We start from the raw sequence: 22,343 nt of genomic DNA, 5'->3' as shown, positions 1-22,343 counted from the left end.
AAGAATTAATGCAGTTCTGAAGGCAAATGGGTACTTAATAAAGTGGCCAGTGTGTACGTTTTAGAGACTGCACGATGACTAATGAAAAGCGTGTCAGACACGCTTTTCTAAGAAAGTGATTCATTTTGTGCCAAGGGAAAAAGCCACGCTGAATTCATTCACCATCACTTCAGCTGCAAATGTGTTGAACACAATATTTTCTTCATTGATGTTTTAAATGCAAAAATTAATTCTTAACATCCATCCATCCACTTTCTTCCGCTTATCCAACTGAATTATATCTGCACATTTGTCAGAGTTAATCTTAAATGATTATACTGCTTATTTTTATAGTCTGATTAGTTACTCCCAGTAACATTGCCATCCAACAGTGCTTACCACGAGTAACTGGAGTCATTATGGACATTCCTTGTGCTCTATTTGAGGATTTGGAGACTGGCGATAAAGCAGTCTGTCGTGTTTTTTTCCCCAGTAAGCTGCAAGTATTTCCAGCATACGGCAGTGGACTAAAGAGTGGCCTGTGCTTCAGCAGACGGATAAATACTTTTTTTGATAACATGCGTTAGTAAACCTCTAAACTCCTGTATAATGCTGCAGTAATAGCGGTAACTGGATAGTCTGACGCAGTAGGGAAACCGTCAAAAACGCCTTTTTCCACTTCAGTGCCAGTGGGCGTGTTTTCATCCTGCTAACGGGACTGGGTGAGCAGCAGCAGAGCAGACTTCTCCGGGATCTGCGCTCAATCCGTACAACTTTTCCAATTCAGGGATCACAAATATATTTGAATTCCAATCCGTAAGATGCGACACTTACGAGCGGTGAATTAGTACCCGTAAATCTGGTGCGTTTGTTCAAACAGCAGCCGGTGTTGGTCATGAAACGCCAGAGTACCTGTTAGGTAAGTTCGACCACCGTTTTAAAGACAGAAAATATCATTCAGCGAGTAGCCTAGCGATCATTCAGTGCCTTTAGGAGATAACCACAATGCAAAGCGACAAGTCGGAGCCGAGCGAACCCAAGGCCGCCGAGTGTCCGAGCGCCAGCAACGGCGAGAAGAAATCCGTGAGTAACGTGGAGGTAGAAACCGCCAAACCCAAAGGGATAAGTGCAGTGGCAGTGCTCTGGACCTTTGGGAAATGCCTGGGTGCTTTGCTCCCCGTCTACCTTGCCGGTTACTATCGGGTCAGCACCAGTCTGCTGGTGTTCGGCATGATGATCTACACGGGATGGAAACATGCTCGAGAAGCCAAGGAGACGCGCCTCAAGTCAGCTATGCAGCTGCTCAACGACGAGCAGGAGCATGCATCCATGAGAGTGTCCAGCATCAAGCGAGATCTTCCTGCATGGGTAAGATATGAACACACAATGATAGTCAGAGGACATATTTAGCTTTAAGCTGCTGCACTGTCCCCCCACCCCAACCCAACCCACTTTGACCTAGAGTAACCTTACATTACAGTACATGCAAAGCCTGGCAGTGGACCCTGCAATCATAATACCACTACCACAGAGACTACTGCAGGCTGTAATAAGTATTTTCAGGAATCCCCAACCAATAATTATTATTTGTTGCAACTGAATCACGAAATACATCACTGCCTAATATATCCTTGATATACTTTTTTTGAACTGATGACCTTCAGGTCCTCACTGGATGCAGTCAGGTTGGCAGCAGTCTTTGTCCCTCTTCCTTTCATACAAATACACTTCCTAAATTCATAGCACATGTGCGTGAGTTGAAAAAGTAAACACAAATAAAAGCACACAGGAGAATTTCCTGCTTTTGCATCAACTCTGAAAATATTCAAGCCTTCTATCAAAGCTGAGAATGTGTGCAGATACTAGTCCTACAGTAGTACTTATATAGTACTTCTTTATAATAACTGTAGACAGAATGCAAATTCAGAAACCTGTGCTAGCTAAGGGTTTCTGGCCACACCCAGTTGAGGTTCTGTGGGTTCCTGTTTCAGGAATGATTGAAGCGACTGCATAAGCAGACAGCATGCATCTCCTCAGTGAAGTGTTCAAAACAGATTTCTCCATACTGCCATGTGGTAATATTTTGCCTGAGTGAAACCTATGAAATATATATGGGAGGAAACATTTCAAGCACTTACATTAAAAAAGCATCTGGACGAATCGCCTAATGCAAGGTTTAATATCTAATGTTCACATTCAAAGTGATCTTTTGAAGCAACACAGCTTTATCTTTAATGTGTTACCTTTCTGAAAAGCTTTTTTCCAGTCTAAAGCTTGGGGGATAGAGCGCCGGCTTGATATCAGCAGCGTTACTGATGACATTTCCAAACTGCCAGCATCTGTAAATGAATCATTTCCCTTTTCCTGTTGAGTATTTACCAGTTTCTATACACAACTTAAGCGTGTGCCTGCACTCTTGTTTCTTTCCTTCAGGTAAACTTTCCAGATGTTGAGAAGGTTGAATGGCTGAATAAGGTAAAAATATCAACTAGTTCTTCTGGTCATCATCTCTTTATTGTGTAACTGTCCGTTTTGCCTCAAGCACAGCAAACACACACCTGACTATTCAATAGCCCAGCTGTTGTGATGACTGACATTTGTTAGTGTATGCTAGCTGATAAATGCTGAAGCTCCTTTAGTACAAAAAAAAAAAGAGGGCCACACCCCCATTATTGTGTCCCGCCTGCCTCTACTGCAGAGGGGAGGCCTGTGCCAGACAGCACACTCAACATTTCCATTTCATTGCAGACTACTGGACTCACAGGATGGGGAGGAGCCACATAGTTCCCCAAACTAAAAAAAAAAAAACCTGCAGCCCCACCCCCATCTCCTCTGCACTTGTAGTCTATAAAAAGTTAAGACCTCTAATATAGACATACAGAAAGAAAAACATTCAAGAAAACAGGACCACGAGTGAGTGTTAGAAAGCAGACAAAGCAGAGGTTTGAGACTTGTTACTGGAGGGGAAGTCAGCAGACTGCCTTACTGCTCAGGCTTCATGCGCCACAAAGAGCAGGCAGCTGATGACTCATTCTCCACTTATGCCAGACTCGAACCAACTGTGGGTTGTTTTTTTTTTTTTTTTTTTTTTACAAACTCAGAAGCACGCAACCAAAACACTGCCTCTGTTTTTAGATTCTTTCTCAGCAACAATGCACTGAAGTTTTTGTAGCCGCATTAATAAAAAAGAGAGAAATCTAGACCACAGATGTCATTGTGTCATAGAGCTTATTATGATCCTAAATAAGAAGACTAACAGCTGAGGAGGCTCAGTCTGCTCCAGCTGTCTCCGTCATTCTTTCTGGCGTTTAATGCAGCAGAAGTTTACTTAAAGCATTTGTCTTGCTTATGTTTCTGAAAAAAAAGAGCATCTTATTAAATTATTCTCTTGATGGCGTGGCCAGGTCCTGCAGCAGGTGTGGCCCTTTGTTGGTCAGTATCTTGAGAAGCTGCTGATAGAAACCATCGCTCCATCTATCCGAGCCTCAAGCAGCCACCTCCAGACCCTCAGCTTCACCAAGGTGGACATGGGAGACAAGGTGATGCCACCGAGAGGTTAACTATACTACGACACAAATGATCCATGGGAATTATGTTGTTAAAACAAACGTGTTTTATGTTTGCTTCAGGCCATGAAGGTTGTAGGGATCAAGGCACACACCGAGAATGACAAGGGACAAGTCCTGCTGGATCTCTATATTAGGTGACTGCTTCTCTTTTGCTTTTTTTTTTGCTCTCTCTGTATTGGAACGTTTACATGGCACTCACATTGGTGACATTTTTGTGCTTATATCTTCAGCTACGTTGGCAATGTAGAGATCAATGTTGAGGTGAAAAGATACTTCTGCAAAGCTGGAGTCAAAGGAATACAGGTTTGTCTTCCTATCCGGGCTTAAAACCACCATGTGGCGATATTATTAAGCAACAGCGTTTCATTTAAAGCTTTTAAATCAGAGGAGGTGCCAATCTAGAGATTCAGAATTCAGTAAAATACAAAGAAAATCTGCCTTTATGTAGTAATAAACTGACCTTTGGGCTTCTCTTTCTTCAGCTGCATGGGATGATGCGGGTGATTCTTGAGCCTCTGGTTGGAGATGTGCCCATTGTGGGTGCAGTCACTATGTTTTTCATCCGCCGGCCTGTAGGTCACTTTGCATTTACAATTCACCTCCATTAGTCCTTTTCTTGTCGCACCCCCAACCCCCATTCCTGTCGATATCATGTGTCCTGTAGTCTTGCTTGCTATTGGTTTTCTATCGGTCCTGATTGATTACTGTATGTGGTTGCTTTTTATCTCTTCCTAGAAACTAGACATCAATTGGACTGGGTTGACTAATTTGTTGGACATTCCTGGATTGAAGTGAGTCATATTGAAGTACCCTCAGTTTGGTTTATATATTAGTAATAGCCACAAGAGAACCGATTCTGCTCATTTCCAACTCAGTGTTTCCAACTCCACTGACATTATTTAAGGAGCTTTTCATGATCATGATTCACAGTTAAAAATAATCCTTGGTTATCCAGTATAGTGCCTTGGTGCTTTAGCTCCCTTCCTTTCCACCTTCAGATTTCTCCTGATTGGCTGCCCTTCGTAAACAGAATGCAGCTTTTTTTTTTGCCCACAGCCAGAGCTGCTCGTGAAAGATGACCATATTAGAGATATCAGCTTGAATCATACAGAACCGAGTGTAAAAAAAAAAACAACAAAAAAAATCAGAGCATGCGGAGAAGTGTGACACTGAAGCTTTTGGCTCAGAGGAATTACCTTTACATAGGCCGACTTCCCTGCTTGAAACTTCTATCATGTTTACTAACAGTGTATTTATGTGAGAAACAAAGGAAACATAATATTACCCTTTTAAGAACATTACTTCCAAAATTGTATTACTGCTTAGGTTTTATTATACAGTGAAAATTAAATGATTTTTAGTGCTTCCCCTGAACCGTTGCTCTCTTCTTTGTTGCAGCGTCATGTCAGACAGCATGATTATGGATGCTATTGCCTCCTTCTTGGTGCTGCCCAACCGCCTGGTTGTCCCACTGGTTCCTGGACTACATGTGGCTCAACTACGCTCTCCTTTGCCCAGGGTAAGGCCTGAATATACGCCTGCAGATTCTGATTACAACTGTACTTCATGCTTTAAAAATGCCAGTATATGACGCCCTTTTTTCTTTCTCAGGGTGTGGTACGCATCCACCTGGTGGAAGCACGGAAACTAGCAGCCATGGACAACTATGTGAAAGGGGTCATGGCAGGCTTGTCTGACCCCTACGCCATATTGAGGGTGGGACCTCAGACCTTCACCTCCAAACACATTGACAACACAGACTCTCCCAAGTGGGGAGAGATGTATGAGGTGAGGAGAAAGGGGGGCTTTACTTTGGAAACCATCAGTCTACTGCATGTGTAGTTCTTGGAAAATGTCTTTCACGCATCACTTTGTTCTGCATTTGAGGGATTGTGCTGATATGCTGATCACTGGCATTGTTCATTTGCATTCATGAGGCTGCAGACAGCTTCCATACAAGTCCCTCTGTCCTCGTCATGTCGTTATGTGTGTCCTGTACATCAGGTTATAGTCCATGAAGTACCTGGTCAAGAGTTGGAAGTTGAGGTATATGACAAAGACCCAGACAAGGATGATTTCCTGGGCAGGTACATGTGCATAATTCACATCCTTGTTGAATCTCATATTTTCACCTTTCATTTGTCACCTTTATGAACAGTGGGGAAAGTGCACTAGGTTTTAGTAAAGTGTATCATCTGATTGATCCATTAATTTGCACTGATGTGTTTGGTCTCTGACCTTTTGTCTTATTCTTCTCCTTCATTTAGGACCAAATTGGATTTGGGTATTGTGAAGAAATCCGTAGTTGTTGATGATGTAAGTGAAGAGCTTTGTTTTTAATCTTTGCCACACTTTGTATAAGATTGTAAAAGCATGTCTGGATGTGTCTTCGCAGTGGTTCACTTTGAAAGACACAGATTCTGGTCAGGTTCACTTCAGGCTGGAGTGGTTGGCTTTGCTGCCGAGCTCTGATCAACTAGAGCAGGTCTGAGTCTCGGATTTTCACCAGTGATTGTAATTTTGTGTGTCACTGAGCAGCTTAGTGTTTGGCATCAAACAATTACAATAAAAGAAATATTTTTAAAATCTCATCTAGGTCCTGAAGAGGAACGAGAGCGTCACCAGCAAGAATGCTGATCCCCCGTCTTCAGCCATCTTGGTTGTATATCTGGATAAGGCTGAGGCACTTCCTGTGAGTCAAGCATGTGTACCCTCTGTGCCCACATTCGTGTGCAACTCAAGAGCTGCTTCCTGTGTGTGGTTAAACTAACAGAGCTTTAACTGCTATTTGTTTCGCATTCCACATCTTTGTTGCCGTGGCCTCAAGCACAGTTTAATAGTTTTACAGTTCCACTGTGGGTGCACGTGGGTAACTTTAGCCAAGAGCGTTAAACACAAATTTCAGACTCCTTTCATTTTTTTATGCCTTAAAACTAAATGTACAGAAACTGTGGAGCAAACCTTCAGCTTACTGGGGGTTTTTCTTTGCAGATTTCCTGATTACGCCACGCAGCACTGTCCCGTATTTCAGTTATTTGTGCTGTTGCTATGGTAGCAGTGCACACACTATCATTCGCAGCGACCTCACGCTCCTATAATATTTGTTGTGGTTCTCTTTGGTTACAGAAAGTCATTGTCTTACTCTGTGTCCATATTTGTCTGCAACTATGTGTCCTTTAGATGAAGAAGGGAAATAAAGAGCCCAATCCCATGGTGCAGTTGTCTGTGCGGGACGTCACTAGAGAGAGCAAGGTGCAACTCCTGAAAAATCCAATTAATATACCGCAGACGTATTTTATTTTTTTCTTTATCATATGCATACTTTTCTGTCTTCTCTTTAGACTTGTTACACAACCGTTAATCCAGAGTTTGAAGAAGCTTTTACCTTCTTCATAAACGATCCTCGCAACCAGGACATAGACATTCAGGTAACAGCTGAATGTGGCTACAATGCACTAAAACATATGTTTGAGAGTCTGATGGGTGATGGTGTTTAATTGTCTTTTCTTCATCAGGTGAAGGATGCTGACCGCGTGCAGACGCTGGGCAGCCTGACCATCCCTTTGTCCCGTCTCTTGTCAAAATCCAATCTTTCACTGGACCAGTGGTTCCAGCTGGAAAACTCCGGATCAGCCAGTCGCATCTACCTCAATGCCGTCCTTAGGGTACATGGGAATAAAACCTGTAATCCTGCCTTGTAATAGTTTCTAGTGAATCTGCTAACAAAAAAAAAGCACAGTGTAGGACGTTATTAATTCCAAATTAAATTTGAATTTTGATTCTTTCTGCCTCCCTTATTTTCCGTTTACACACAGGTCCTGTGGTTGGATGAGGAACGCATTGCATCTGATGCGTCCTCTGGTTTGGCAGCTGGATTATCCAATCAGCTACCACAACAGACCTCTCCTCATCCTAGCTTTGCCACAGAGGTAATTCAGGACAGTACCAGTTATTTATTTTTGCTCTGCTGGGTCTTAGCCTTTTGCTTGTATATTTTGAATTGAAATATTTTTGCTTATTTAAATTTGAAATACAAATTTCATTTCAGGGACTGCTGAGAATTCACCTGTTGGCAGGTCAGAATCTTGTTCCGAAAGATAACCTGATGGGAGGCATGATGAAAGGCAAGAGTGACCCCTATGTCAAGATGAGCATTGGGGGTGAAACATTCACAAGTGAGGTTGTCAAGGGCAACCTTAACCCCACCTGGAATGAGATGTATGAGGTAAGTAAAGGTGAAACTGCTGTGAAAGTTTTAATTATGAGTTGAACTTTGGCTCGTGTTTATTCCAGTGCAGTGTAATTAGTTGAAGAGAGCGCTTTGAGATGTGTAACTCGGTTTGCCCCTCAGGTGATTTTAACCTCGCTTCCAGGCCAGGACCTGCATGTGGAGCTCTTTGATAAAGACATGGACATGAAGGATGACTTCATGGGCAGGTAACTATATTTAAATTAATCATCACATATGCTTATGAGCTTCTAGATGATCTATTCTAATCTTGTATGTGTTGACATGCAGGCTGAAGATCAGTCTGAAGGAGCTCATTGATGCTCAGTACACTGATCAGGTGGGCATGAGCTGAAGCTTTTAGGAGTGTGGTTAGCCGGGTCTGCTGTCACTTGATGACAGTTCCTACATTAGAACATTTTCTCTTTGTTTCTCAGTGGTACACGCTCAGTGATGTGAAGTCTGGTCGCATCCACCTGGCACTGGAATGGGTTCCAACAGCCTCAAACTCAGACAGACTGGACCAGGTCAGTAATTTCAGAACAAGTCATGGATTAATGAACACTTTGTGGTGAGGTTGATTTATATTCTGCAGTTGTTTCCTGCATCTTTTAGGTTCTTCAGTTCTATTCCCGACAGTCCTACCAGAACAAGGCAGTTCCCTCGGCAGGCCTGCTGTTTGTGTTTGTCGAGCAGGCGGATGGATTACCAGTGAGTCTTTTAATACCGCGTTGAAGGATTTAACCTTTGGACTCCAAATGAATCTTACTGACTGTTCTCTCTTGGTACAGGTGAAGAAGAGCGGAAAAGATCCAAAAGTAGGAGCAGAGTTAACTCTTGGGGAAAAGTCTCGAAAAACTACAGTAAGACCCCAAACCTCATTCTTATAATTCTGTTTCTGTTCCAATACTAAGACTGGCAAAGTACCGTATCACCTGACTCCTGCACCTTTTCTTAAGGTGTGTGAGCGTACAACATCACCTCAGTGGAATGAGGCATTCTGCTTCATGGTTTGTGACCCCAGAAAGGATATCCTTGTTGCTAAGGTACGGTGACTTCAGCGCATAATCAAACAGAAAACGTGTCCTCATGTAAATAGTGAGATCTCTCATATAAGAATTGTTAACACTTAACATCGTGTTTTTCCAGCTCTCCCACAGCTGGACCCTGCCCATAGGCTCTGTGGTTATTCCTATTCGAGAGCTGCTGTCTGAACCAGAGCTGGTCCTGGACCAGTGGTTCCATCTGGATGGAGCCTCACCTGAGAGTCAGATTCTTTTGAGGGCTGAACTCAAGGTACAGTAATAACACTCTCTCAGATGTTTTGTTCAGCTCAGTTTTTTTTTTTTTTTTCAGTTTGTTATCTTGTAAATCAAGTGTAGTGGTAGTTTAGGCGAGCTCAGCTCCAATTCCAACATATCACTTGATCTCACTGCTAGTCCACATTTTCTGAGTCCAGCTCCTCCTTTCCTGCTGTGTCTGACATATCAGGGTTAATCTGTTATCACTGCTGCCTGCTCTGTTTCATGCTGGTGGTTTTGCTGCTGCGCTCGGTGTGCGTGGCTTTCCATGAGTGCACAGAGCAGTGCAGGGAGGTTGCAGAACAATGCTGCAACATTTGTTTTAAATCATTGCAGATGCAAATAACAATCTTCTATCCACTATGTTGGTCTTTGCTGAAATATTTAACACATTTTTTATAAGTAAGCAAATATCATTAAATCTGTCTTTTTATTACTTTTGCAGCGCGCCCCATTCTTGGTCTTTGATTCTCTCTTTAGCAAGTTGATTAAATTTGTTCTTGTTCTAATGCAAATTGCTTCTGCAAACAGGTTTGGTTAAAAACTGAATTACATAGTTAACTTATAATACTATCAACTTAATTACAGTTGCTGATTCCAAGCAAATGCCCTGCCGCCACTGTTACGACTAAGGCGGCTGCTGTCTCAGATCCTTCCCCTGCTAAGCCGAAACAGGAGACAGACACAACACTCAGGTGAGATCGTTTGTTCAATAATTCATTAGCCATCAGAGTTCCCGCTTAAATTTGCCTTATTTCTAATTGTTGTGCTTTTAGGTCGAGCTCAGTAGACACTCCTCCTGTGGAGACTATTGTCTCTTCAGTGACTTCACATGAAGATGCTGATACCACGGAAACTGCAGATGATTCGGTTCAAGATGAGATAAAAGAATCATCCAGTCCTGCTGTAACACGGCCTCCTCACTCTTCTCCGGACCTCAGCTTTGCCAGTGAGGTAACATCACAACATACTGATCTACAGTGACAGATACAAGAAGCAGTGCATGGCAAAATCCTGTTTATTAAAATGCAACCTAAATTGAAATCCCTCCCTGTAGGGTCTGCTGAGGATCATCCTGTTGGAGGCCCAGAATCTTGTTGCCAAAGATAAAGTGATGGGTATGGTAAAGGGCAAGAGTGACCCTTATGCCAAGATCAGTGTTGGAGAGGCCAGCTTTAAGAGCAACGTGATCAAGGAAAATCTCAACCCAGTCTGGAATGAGCTGTATGAGGTGTGTATGAGGGGCTGCACAAAATCAGAAGGCTTCAACATTTAATGTTACTTTGACTAAAGTAGTTTGTGTTCCCTCAGGTGGTCCTGAGGCCTCAGTCAGCAAAGGAGATGCAAGTGGAGCTGTATGATAAAGACATGGACAAAGATGACTTCCTGGGCAGGTAAGGGCTAATGCCAAGCTTTACTGTTGCTCAACACCGGCTCGGAGGCGCCTCACTGCCCAGTGTTAACTACCTCAGCATAGTGGTTAGTGAACAAATGTGTTTACTGGAAAAAAAAAAGATTGTTAGTCTGCAATGAGATGCTGTTTATTGCAATGCCTGTATAAGACTTGTTTTTTGCATAACGTCAATAATCTTTGTTGTGACCAGATGCACAATCAGTGTGGCAGACATAATCAGCTCCCAGTACTTAGACCAGGTGAGATATCTGTGCATGTTGTATCTAAGTGTGTGTACCCCTGGTGCATTTATAGACTGTGATTCAATAATCGAGCACCCCTGTTTCAGTGGTATACCTTGAATGATGTGGCGTCTGGCCGCGTCCGTCTGATCCTGGAGTGGGTTCCAGCAGTGTCCCATAATGACACCCTAGACCAAGTTAGTGCATGTTTCTTCTCTTTATTCATATACATTTCTAATCTTGACCATTGGTACTGCACAAGTAGTCCACTCCTTTGAGTCCCTGCTCACATCCGTGCTGAGTCACTAATGTATTTTTTATTTGATTCTCTGCTGCAGGTAATGCATCTGCTGTCCCTCCAGTCTTACCAGAACAAGGCCGTTCCCACTGCAGCACTCCTCTTTGTTTACGTGGACAGAGCGCACTCATTGCCTGTGAGTCCTTCGCAATTTATGATGTTTGCTGTCTTAGCATTAAGTGAAAAACAGCTACTTTTTAGTAGTAAATTATGACTGAAAAGGAAAGACTGAATAATAGCTGATGAGTAACAATCACTGTTGGATTTTATGCAGTGATGTGACCCAAAAATGTTTTATCGTTCTTTAAGAAAGTGTTGGATCTCATCGTTACAGCGAGCGAATACAAACGCGCTCCTAATGCGTGCTGTGATAAGCTCCGGCTGCCCCTGAATTGGAGAAGTTAAGAAAACGGATGAATGCAATTTTTTTTTTTCTTTCTGTTTACAGTTCAAAAAAAGTGGAAAGGAGCCCAAGGCTGGAGCTGAGCTTGTGTTTGGTAACACAAGCTACAAAACTAAGGTATGACACTAATAATATGTGCATGGAAAATACAAACACATTTTCCACGCATGCTTTAAGGCTGCAAACAGTATTTATTTTTCACTGTCACAGTCACAGTAGTGTATGTTCTGTACTTTTATGATCATTTAGATATTTCTTTTTGAGCTTTTATTGAAAGTAAATGTGTAAGAGACAGGAAATATATGAGGAAGAGTAGAAGAGTGACATGCAGCTAAGGCTCCATCTACCCGGAATTTGAACCGGAGACTTCCCTCAGAGTAGTTGAGCCAATGTGATATGTGCCCTAACCTCTGGGCTCATTGGAAATGCAGTCTATATATTTTTATAAGTTTGTTCTTCATTTAGTTAATCAGACATCACGATTAAGTCTTTATCACAACTTCCTGGTAATGAATTTACTGTTTTTGGGAATAAAAAAATCTGCTTCTTTGTTCACCGTGTGAAAATTCCTATTACGGCTCTCATACTGATAAAAAAAACAAAAAAAGAAAAAATACAACACTTGACAGCAATGCATGACACAGTCCCCTTTATACAAAACTTTAAACTTGAAAATTTCTTAAGTTTATTACCTTTCTTTATCCACTTTCCACGTGAAGGTGTGCGATCGCTCCCGATCTCCTCAGTGGAGCGAGACATTCCACTTCTTGGTACATGACCCCACAAAGGAGATGCTCATACTGAAGGTAAATGCAATGAATTTCTTAGCATACAGTACAAAATGCAGCACAACAGCATTAAAATGCTGCTGCTGCCATCAACATCTCGAGTTTTGGCTGATGTGTTTTTGTATATGTAGCTCTCCAGTGCGTGGGACCAGCCAATGGGATCTCTGGTAGTTCCTGTGAGACAGCTGCTGTCTGAACCACAGCTGGTCCTGGACCAGTGGATGCCTCTAGATGGAGCCTTACCTGAAAGTGAGATCCTCCTGAGGGCTGAGCTCAAGGTATGAAGATAATATACAGCATGCATTAGTGTTACTTTGACTGACATCAAGAAACCCAACTGGAAATGTGTTGTTAACAGATTCTCAACTCGAGGATGGCTGAAGTTCCACAGCCGTCTGTGACTGCTGCAAAGAAAGAGGACACCAGCACCCCCACAAAAAAGACAGTCGCTGGCAAAGAGGAAAAAAGTTCAGAGCTGCCGGTGCATGAGTGAGTCATTTATGTTTGACATCTGTGATGTATTTTTAAAGTCACTGCTGCTGTACCGGAGACTGTAGTCTAATTCAGAAACTGTCAAAACCAACAAGTGCTACACAGATATAAGGAAAATAAGCAGTACATACAGCTTTAAATATACACAAGCTTAATAAATACAATATATTAAGTGCGCTCCCTGCTGGTGAGTGTAGGTATAAGATGCTAAACATGTGCTTCTTGATGTCATATTGCCACTTAAATATAAAGACATAGTTGCACTAGGCAACTGCACAGGAAATGGTACCATAGCTAACTATCTTCACTCCAGTCTGTCGTGATTTGTAAGAAAAATGCTGCTTTCAGGTCTGTTGCTGCATCAAACCAGCCAGAACAGCCTAAAACAGAGGAAGCAAAGCCTCCAACTGCTGCAGAGAAGGCTCCACCCGTTAAACCAGCACATGACACAATCCCTGCTGCTGCTGCAGTGAGTCACATCACACAAAAGTCCGTTGTTACTGTGTCCCAGATGTCTGTTTTCATCTTCATAATGTTAATGTAATTTTGCTCAGCTGATGGAAAAGCCAGCGGATGCAGGAGAGCACCGCACACAGCCCCACACAGCAGACAAAAGAGACGCTGAACCACAGCAAAAGCAGACAGAGGGGTGAGCTCCACGTGACAACAAACACAACCATGTTCATTCAATTTTTTTATGTCATATTTGCTTCAAAGAAACACAATTTGGAGGGAAAAAACATAACAAGAAAAATATTTTTTTCTGCATTTTTTTGTGTGTTTGGGTATGAATGAATTGCCAGTCTGGATAATCTGGCTCACGCCACAGTGGCAGGTCTTCACACTGACACTAAAAAGCCAGGAGACGTTACAGAAATCCCCAAACCTGCTCAGCTTCTTCCACCACACACAACCCTGAGCCAGACCTTTGCTCAAGAGGTGGGTTTAGTTATGCCTTTATTCGCAGCATGGAAAGGAAAGCTGTATATGTGCTTTTAATTCCTCATTTCATGTCTTGCATATTCAGATCAATCTGAACATTAAGGAAAAAATGAAATCTATTAGCAGTGTGTGGTAACATGCAGGGCCTCCTTCACCAATGTGAATATGTACTAATGGTTTCAATCCTTGCACTGGGATCAGTTAATAAAAACTGCTGAACTTTTCCATTAAGCCTGTGTTTTTATTAACTGATCACAGTGATTAAACAGTAATATCTTCCCAGTCATTCTTTCAGTCTCCAGACGTTTGGTGGTGGTAGTTAAATAAACTGATGCAGTATCTTTCCTGCTTCCTCTGCTGGGATGGTTTAAACTCCCTTTGCTGTTTTGGTGGATATGATGTGTAGAATATTGAGCTTATGCATATGTACCTGCGTCATACCAGCTTCAAGGAAGAAGAAGAAGAAGAAGGATGTCTAGAGGCTTAAAATAAAATGAGCATGTTGCAAACTTATCATTTATACTGTATAACGCACTAAATGCTGATTCCATGAGGAGCCTTTTCTAACTGAACAAACAAGAAAAACAAGTTTTCATGAAGTAAATTTAGAATAGGTAACAAGTTAACCATCATTTAAAGGTTTATTTTAACCCATTAAAGTGACAGTAGAATGTCAGATTTTAGTAACACTAGTAAGGAAGAAGTTCCTGTTTTCCAGTCATGCTCATGCTGTCTTTAGTTGCTGTGTGAAGGACACAGAGATGATTTGGATCACATTGAACTGTAATATAGTAACTTAAGAAATCCAAGCAGCATGTGCTGAAGTGCTGAAGTGCTTCCTGTATAACACTTGCAGTCTTCATGCTGTAGGGGCTGCTGAGGATTCACCTGCTGGAGGCCCAGAATCTGGTTGCAAAGGACAACCTGATGGGTGGCATGGTGAAGGGCAAGAGCGATCCCTATGTCAAGATCAACGTAGGCCAGGTTACATTTAAAAGTCATGTGATTAAGGAGAATCTAAACCCAACATGGAACGAAATGTATGAGGTAAGCTGTTTAAGGTTATTGTGTATTACTTGACTTTCACTTTGTCCAAAGTATGCTGGGTTTTTTTGACTCTTGTGTGCTTCTCTTTGTTTCGAACAGGCTGTTTTGAATGGGAACAGCATCCAGGAGATCAAGTTTGAAGCATTTGATAAGGATATAGATTCTGATGACTTCCTAGGAAGGTGTGTTTCCTGTAATGTAGCTTTTGGTCTGCATGATGCTAGTTAAAAAAAACACTTAGGAGTGCAAACTTTTCCAGCAAAACCATTACTTCAAGCCATGGAAAATAAAAGACAACAATTTTTTTGTTTTATTTAAAATATATTTCCACCTGCATACCGGTGGAGTTCTGCATTGTATAAAAGGAATTAAGAAAACCATTTAAATTATTTGTCATTAATGTAGCGTTGATTTCCTTTTTCATTACAAAGTTTGTCTCTAATCTCATTATAAATCCTGACATCTGGAAGTCTATCTGAAGTAAACAGGCTCATATTGTGCAATTTTAAAACCTTGTTGTTGTTAATCATTTACCTGTACTCGTGTTCACAGATTCAGTGTTGAGCTAAAGGAGGTCATAAGATCACAGTACACAGATCAGGTTAGTCACATGCTCAAATCTTAAGCCACACCCTGACTTTGTTTCTCACTCGGTGTCATCTGACTTCCTTATATGAAGGGCGTTGCCGTGCTTCTTTAACAGACGTTGTCTCTGTTGCAGTGGTACCCTCTGAAGGAAGTGAAATCTGGACGGGTTCACTTGATACTAGAGTGGGTTCCTGCGGTGTCAAATGCAGCCAGATTGGAGCAGGTGGGCCCCTCATCGCGTTAATAAACTCACTGAATTCAGCCTCTCTCTGTTCATTTAAACATTGTGATATGCCCCTGCCCTCCTAGAAAGCCACTGAGCAACATTCCACCACATTATTCACATTGCAAAATAATAATTTCCCTAACCAGCTGTGCTCTGTGCCACAGGTACTGCAGCTTCAGTCTCTCCAGGCTTATCAGAACAAAGCTGTTCCTACTGCAGCTCTGCTCTTTGTGCATATAGAGAGAGCACATTCACTGTCTGTAAGTCCCCTGCAGCTTATTCACAGACTGTGCAGAAGTGGACAGAAATTGTTACTCATGCAGCATAACTTGAGTGCCTCTCTTTTATTGCACAGCTGAAGAAGAGTGGAAAAGAACCCAAAGCAGGAGCTGAGCTTGTTCTGGGTGAAACAAGCTACAAAACCAAAGTGAGGCTCTTTAAGCATGCTGCCCTATACTAAGTATGATAATTGCTTTTTTTATTGTTATATTAATCTTATCATTTCATCACACTTCATCAGCTCTGTGACCGCAGCACCAGCCCTCTCTGGAACGAGTCTTTCTACTTTCTGGTCCATGACCCTAAGCATCAGATGCTTGTGGTGAAGGCAAGACGTTTATTTCCATCTGTTTTGATCATTTGTGATGCTTCTTGCATTCATTTGCTTATATGTAGGCGTATTAATATTGGGTTGAAATATTCACTCTCTCTCTCTCTCTTGCATCACAGTTGTCCAGTGGCTGGGACCAGCCAATGGGATCTCTGGTGGTTCCTGTCAAGAATCTGCTTGCAGAGCCACAGCTGGTTTTGGATCAGTGGTTCCAGCTGGATGGGGCGTCCCCTGAAAGTCAAATCCTCCTTAGGGCTGAACTCAAGGTGATTTTATCTGAAAGATAAAAGCAAATAATTAATAAACATGATTTAGCTCATGAATACAGACTCTTACTGCTATCCTGGGTGTGTTTAATAGATTCTGGCTTCCAAAATGGTGGATTTGATCAGTGAAGGGACTTTGCCCTGTGCTGCCTCTGGGTGTGGATCTGGAAACGGGCAGGTGAAGTTGTCACTTTCATATGCCTCGCAAGCAAGAAAGCTCGTCGTCATCATTCATTCCTGCAGGTGTGTGTGTGTGCCAAAACCTTCAAGTCACACAAGTGATACGTATGAATATTGTGTTATTTGTTAAAGGAAAACTCATCAAAGGTTCAGCATAAGCTTACCGTGCCACTTTAAAACCTGAATGGGTTTTAAAGTGGCCCATTCAGTCAGATTGAACTGCTACTTCTATAGCTTTGGTTAGAAGTAGTGTAGCTCATAAGTATTGTGTACTTTGCCAAGAGAGCCACAAAGATGCATCTTTGGCAAATGCACCTTGTGCCAGTGAACACTTGGAGTGAGAGCTGCAGCTTAGATGTGGTTTCTGAGTGTATGTTATTGTGTTTTAGGGTTACTCGTTTAAATGAAACGGTTGCAGCTGTAACAGTAGTAATTTCCCTTTGGGATCAATAAAGTATTCTGACTGACTGACTGACTGAAAAGTCAGCTCGTATTTGCTGGTTGTATTGTTGCTGGTGAAGTTGTTCATGAACAACCCAAAATGACCATCAGATCATCAGGAAACATCAAGTGCAAAGTTACTATATTGCATTTTAATTTTTTTTTTCTGCACACAGGGGTCTGTTGTCACATAATAAGGATGGGGTGGACAGCTATGTCTCCCTCATGCTGCTGCCAGATAAAAGCAAGGCCACCAAGAGAAAGACAGGTGTGAAGAAAAGAGACCACAACCCTGAATTCAATGAAAGGTAATTATGTTGCCTTTGTGTTTTGTAGGTTTTGTTATCCCTGAACATCTGTCTCAGTCTTCTAATAATCTTTGTATTTTTTTTAAAGGTTTGAGTACGATCTGCCCATGGATGACATTAGATTCAGACGCCTCAGTGTATCAGTGAAAAATAACTCGGCCTCGTTCAGAAGCCGAGACGTCATTGGGCAGGTGAGCCTGAAATTGTGTTTCTAGCTCTACCTGCATCTGTGATATGGCTTTACTTTCATTTTTCACTCTGAAATGCTCTGAATACAGGCAGAAACACTGTTTATAGAGATGCTAACGTGACATTCCTGCTCTTTAGGTGCAGATCGAGTTGGCTGAGGTGGACCTCGTGTCTGGTGTAACACAATGGTGAGAGGAACAGACTGTGCTTCATCCAGGGCTGCACTTACATTAAAATGCTTTACTCAACAAGAACTATTTAGCATTAAACACATGTCGAGTGGTGACTGGAAAGGTTGCTGCAAAAACAGGGACAGAAAACTGAGGTTGCATTCAGGTTAAGTTCCAGTGCTGCTGATTTTTGTGGCTATGGGCAGTGTGGTTTGAAAAGTTCCACTGATATAGTGTGGTGAAGTTATTATTTACATGCCCTAATTTTCTTTATGCGTTCTCTGTTTGTTCATCATTACTGACCATCTTTATTGACCATCAGGCACTCTTGTTGTCATTAAATCACTGCTCCACCTCCTCTTCCAGGTTTACTCTGAAGGACGAAGCTGAGTAGAAGCTGCTGCTTGCTGATGAATGATGCTGTAGCAGTGATGAAAACATCATCATTCAACTTCTCACTGCTGCTGCGAATCACACTGATGCCTTCTCGTTTGCACTTCTGCACACAGTGTCACCATGGCAGCCTTACCTGTATCCACCCAGCTCACTGTGTGTAATAGCATCTATTATAGAAGTGGGCTGCACGCTGTATTCACATACATCAATACACCCACCAAAGATAAGTAGAAAGAAGCAGCTAAGTTGAAAAGGGTAAAGTGTAAGTAAGTTATGAGTGCAGGTTATGTTACTGAGCAGAGCAAGTGAAGGACGAACGGGCCTGAAGGAATCATGTTACGTTTTATTGCTTTGTTTGCGCCTTGTTGCTGTAAGAGTTTTAAGTCTTGTTTGAAGTGTGGTAACATTTTAGCTTTTAATTTTTTTATGTGTTATTCATGACTATTAATCCCATTTCAGTATTTCAATCATATTTTATTCACCAGCTTACAGTAGATTTTTTTTATATATGTTTCACTTTGCCATGAAGCTTTTCACGGTGCCTTTGGAAATAATTTTTGTACGGTTATTTTTTACAGCTAAGATATGGGTGTGTTACACATGCTTCCCCAGTTATGGTTTGTTTATTTTGTGTATATTTGCAAAGATCATCAATCAGGTTGGAAAATGTTTGTGGAAAGACACAAAATAAACAGATTTTGCACAGCTCACATTTCTGTGGAACAAAAGACTATTTTGTGTATAAAATTTTGTTCATTTTTGTAGTTTGTTTCTCTTTATTAGATTTGAATCACTTTCTTAGACCCAGCTATCCTGCAGAGATACAATAGATTTCCTGCAGGTACACTCTATATGAAAAGAACTTTGACGCTTCTAACAATCTAGAAAAAGAAATAATTTGGAAAACTTGAGTTCAGAATGCAAAGACTACAAGGACATATCTAAAGGTGAAAATAAGCACATTCTCAGTTTTATTATTTATATATTTATTAGGCAAAAAACAAGGTGAACTTGTTTTATTCCCAAATTTGAGCACACTGTCAAAAATGAATCAAGCGTAACATTGAACCATCAATTAAATAACTAATTTACTTTACCTGAAAATTGAAAATCTGAAAATTCATGGATAAGAAAAATCATTATATTTATTATAACACCATTATATAATTAAAAATATTTTGATTAAGAAGCTTGCACATACTGGTGGATTAACCATTACAGACACATAAAAATGATTTTGGTAATTAACCAATACTGCTAATTTAGGGTAGCTGTGTCAAACCTTAAATTGGGTGGTGGTCTAATAAATTTGTTAAGAACTATACATTATGTACAGTACTGTGCAAAAGTCTTGAGCCACCCCAAATTGTATTTACATTTTGCAAGGAAAATGGGATATACTGAGTAGTGAAGATTTGGTAATTCCCAAAGTTACAACCATGAACTTTACTTTGATACTGCAGTGAGCATGAAAAAAATGCAACATGCAGAAGTCTCATTTGGGAACAGCCAGCAAATTAACTCTTATCCAAAGTCCTCTAAAAATGAGGAAATGCACTTTTTCTATTGTCATGTGGCATTAGGGAAATGTCTCTGCATACAGGCGCTGCATATTTGTAGACTTCATTTGACCTTTTTGGATTTCATCTTTGCAGAAACAATATTTAGAGTTTAAAATGTGTATAACTTCCTTTATTTGCATTGACTATTAAAATTATACAGTCCTGTGCAAAAGTGTTGAGCCATCCCTCATTTCTTTATATTTTGCTAGGAAAACCAGAAATAGGTGCAACAATTTATTGAGGCAAACATGAATGGAAATACAATTTATAAGGCAAAAACAGAGTTTGTACAATTCTAACAAAATGTTGCCCCAAACCATGACCAAGTTTTACAGATGGCTATAGCCACGCTTTTATATTTCCTCCTTACATTTGATGACAATTTGAACCAAAAATTTCAAACTTGGATTTCATTAGTGGTTTCATCACTCCACAATATCTGCTGCCAGTGTTTTTCAGTCCAGTTCTTGTGATATATCATACCTCAGCCATTTCTCCCTCTTTCCCTTTCATAAGAATGGGTTCTTGACAGTTACCCTTCCACTGAGACCAGAGCTGGCCCAAGGTTTTATGGGACCAATATATTAGTGTTTTATTGCATTTAAATCATAGGATGATGAATAAGTTCTACTTGTTCTTTCACCTAAGTGGATAACACCTGATGAACCAAAAAACTAAATAAAAATGAAAGGCTAGAGTCAAGTAGAAAATTCTTCAGACTTGGTTCATCAAATGTGAATGTAAGGCGGCCTGACAGACAAAGATCTTGATGAGTTCATAAATCTCATCCAGAATGGCACAGTTGATTCCAGTGGCTCAGTTATTCCTCTCAAGCTCATAGCAATCCACTGAAAACCATGCAGACAAAGGAAAACAAGCTTTTGGCTACTATGACCTCTGAAGGAATCCCTGTATGTGGGCCAAGACAAAGCCAAGATGTTGTTACTGAAAGTTCTTAAATGCAGATGCACAGCAGAAAAACACAAATGCTTTTCTTGAAGAGAATGAAAGAGAGATTCAAGACACATCACTGAAGACTGACATGACATGCATATGGGACTAACTATAGAGGAGAGCTACTGGAAACTTACAGTCCTCAATGAGAAGGTAGCAAAGATCAAAGATAAGTGTGGAACTGAAAGAATCAGACAAGGCAAAGTCAATCTAGAATTGGTCATGGTCATGGCATTAATGTCAGTTTAGTGTTTAAAAACTTGTGTTATTTACATGCTTACAGTGGAATTTTTCTATATTTCACAAAACTTACTGTATGTTAAAGGATCTTTCTCACTGCGTATTAAAACTAAAACGATTTAAATCATTTAGTTCTAATTGCAAAGAAGCAAAGAAGCATAAATTCCATTTGTGTCAAAAATGGAACCCCATAATTAGTTTCATTTGCTTCACCTTCTGTGCCCTGCTAGGGCTGGACTGGGACACAAAATCGGCCCTGGCATTTTTGGCTTAGACCGGCCCACAACTATGTCTTAGAAGCATTTGACAGCGTCTTACTGTTATTCAGTGTGGGCATACCTTTTGCTAATAATACTTTTATACTTTTTTAAAACTTATTTTAGTAATGCTTAAATTGCAAAGCTTTTACGTATCATTTAGCTTTTTAAAAATCTGTTATTTCACTTGTTTGAGTGCTTTTAAAAACCTGTTTAACTACAGCATTGAGGCTACAAATTCAAACTACTGTGCAGCCTTTCAACACAACTTTAACCTAATTATCTAAAATGCTATGATGCAGCCTAAACTGGACACTCGCTGCTCATCCAACACTTCTCAGCCTTGGCCGTTTGCTATTTTATCAGATTAAGGTGCCGTGGCTGCCAGATTTGGGGAAGTATGCAAATGCAAATAAATACTGATATTAATCAATCACCATTGCTCGTCATTCTCATGTAATAGAGCTAACATTACCTCCATCACCTCAAAGTCCCTCTATTATCCTAACATTACTATTTGCTTATGTACTACACTTTCCCACTCACTCTGTCCCTTGGTTTCCCTTTCTGAAGTCTGCATCTCTGGCTGCTCCTCTCCCTGTCTGCTGCTGCTGTCTTCACCTACAGCAGAGCCGGCCCAAGCCTTGAAGGGGCCCTAAGCAAGATTTAATTTGGGGCCCCCTTAATACCATTTCATTGTCCCCTGACCTTAATGTTATTAATGCTTAACATTGATTATTAATTTTTTTTAGGATGTATTACAGTTTCAGCATTTTCAATTAAATTTTTCAATTCAATTCCGTTTTATTCATACAGTGCCAACTCACAACAAACAGCCGCCTCAAGGGACTTTATACTGTAAAGTATAGACCCTAAAATAATTACAGAGAAAACCCAACAGTCATCCTAATCTTAAAAATAGAGAGGGTGTCTGTCTCCTGAATCCAAGCTGGGAGCTGGTTTCACAGAAGAAAAAATTAAAACAAACCAAAAAAGTTTCATGACAAATGTGGTTGAGCTTGTCACCCCCTGGTGGTCAGGGAGCCCTATGCAGCCGCATATGTCGCCTATACCTCTGGCCGGCTCTGCCTACAGCTGCTGTTGCTGGAGTATTGGTGTTACAGAGGATGTGGAGACTACAGCAGTGAACATGTCTGTGATCTTTACACTTTTTGTAGCATCTACAGTGACACTCTTATTTCTTCTCATGTAACTTCTCCGCACCCCCTTTCTGCCGCTTCAGTTTCTCCATGTTGCCTCTCCTTTAACACACG

General features: G+C 41.0%; 1 protein-coding gene across 1 annotated transcript; it reads left to right on the top strand.

The window, feature by feature from the left end:
• The first annotated feature begins 679 nt into the window (after positions 1–679).
• Positions 680–18,768, top strand: LOC115780457 (extended synaptotagmin-1-like). The gene is made up of 52 exons (XM_030729656.1): positions 680–1,347; positions 2,413–2,454; positions 3,384–3,518; positions 3,609–3,682; positions 3,779–3,851; positions 4,031–4,120; positions 4,284–4,339; positions 4,947–5,067; positions 5,160–5,336; positions 5,553–5,635; positions 5,816–5,864; positions 5,944–6,033; positions 6,145–6,240; positions 6,729–6,800; positions 6,890–6,976; positions 7,064–7,213; positions 7,364–7,477; positions 7,597–7,773; positions 7,900–7,985; positions 8,068–8,116; positions 8,214–8,303; positions 8,392–8,487; positions 8,568–8,639; positions 8,736–8,822; positions 8,926–9,072; positions 9,666–9,772; positions 9,854–10,031; positions 10,135–10,308; positions 10,389–10,471; positions 10,682–10,730; positions 10,820–10,909; positions 11,051–11,146; positions 11,459–11,530; positions 12,133–12,219; positions 12,333–12,479; positions 12,560–12,690; positions 13,042–13,162; positions 13,248–13,342; positions 13,497–13,632; positions 14,506–14,682; positions 14,782–14,864; positions 15,235–15,283; positions 15,404–15,493; positions 15,661–15,756; positions 15,852–15,923; positions 16,017–16,103; positions 16,226–16,372; positions 16,467–16,615; positions 17,170–17,301; positions 17,390–17,492; positions 17,629–17,678; positions 18,027–18,768. Exons 1-52 carry the CDS (start codon positions 985–987, stop codon positions 18,052–18,054), a joined length of 5,505 nt encoding a protein of 1,834 aa, XP_030585516.1. The 5' UTR covers positions 680–984; the 3' UTR covers positions 18,055–18,768.
• Positions 18,769–22,343: the final 3,575 nt, after the last annotated feature.

The sequence above is a fragment of the Archocentrus centrarchus genome, chromosome 5 (assembly GCF_007364275.1).
Source record: "Archocentrus centrarchus isolate MPI-CPG fArcCen1 chromosome 5, fArcCen1, whole genome shotgun sequence".
NCBI lineage: Eukaryota > Metazoa > Chordata > Actinopteri > Cichliformes > Cichlidae > Archocentrus > Archocentrus centrarchus.
This window is presented reverse-complemented; position numbering and strand designations above follow the sequence as displayed.

Coding starts and splice junctions, on each gene's coding strand:
- LOC115780457 (XM_030729656.1), top strand. CDS start 985: ATGCAAAGCGACAAGTCGGAGCCGAGCGAACCCAAGGCCGCCGAGTGT. Junction 15,284..15,403: donor GATCACAGTACACAGATCAG/GTTAGTCACATG, acceptor TCTCTGTTGCAG/TGGTACCCTCTGAAGGAAGT. Junction 16,616..17,169: donor GTCATCATTCATTCCTGCAG/GTGTGTGTGTGT, acceptor TTCTGCACACAG/GGGTCTGTTGTCACATAATA.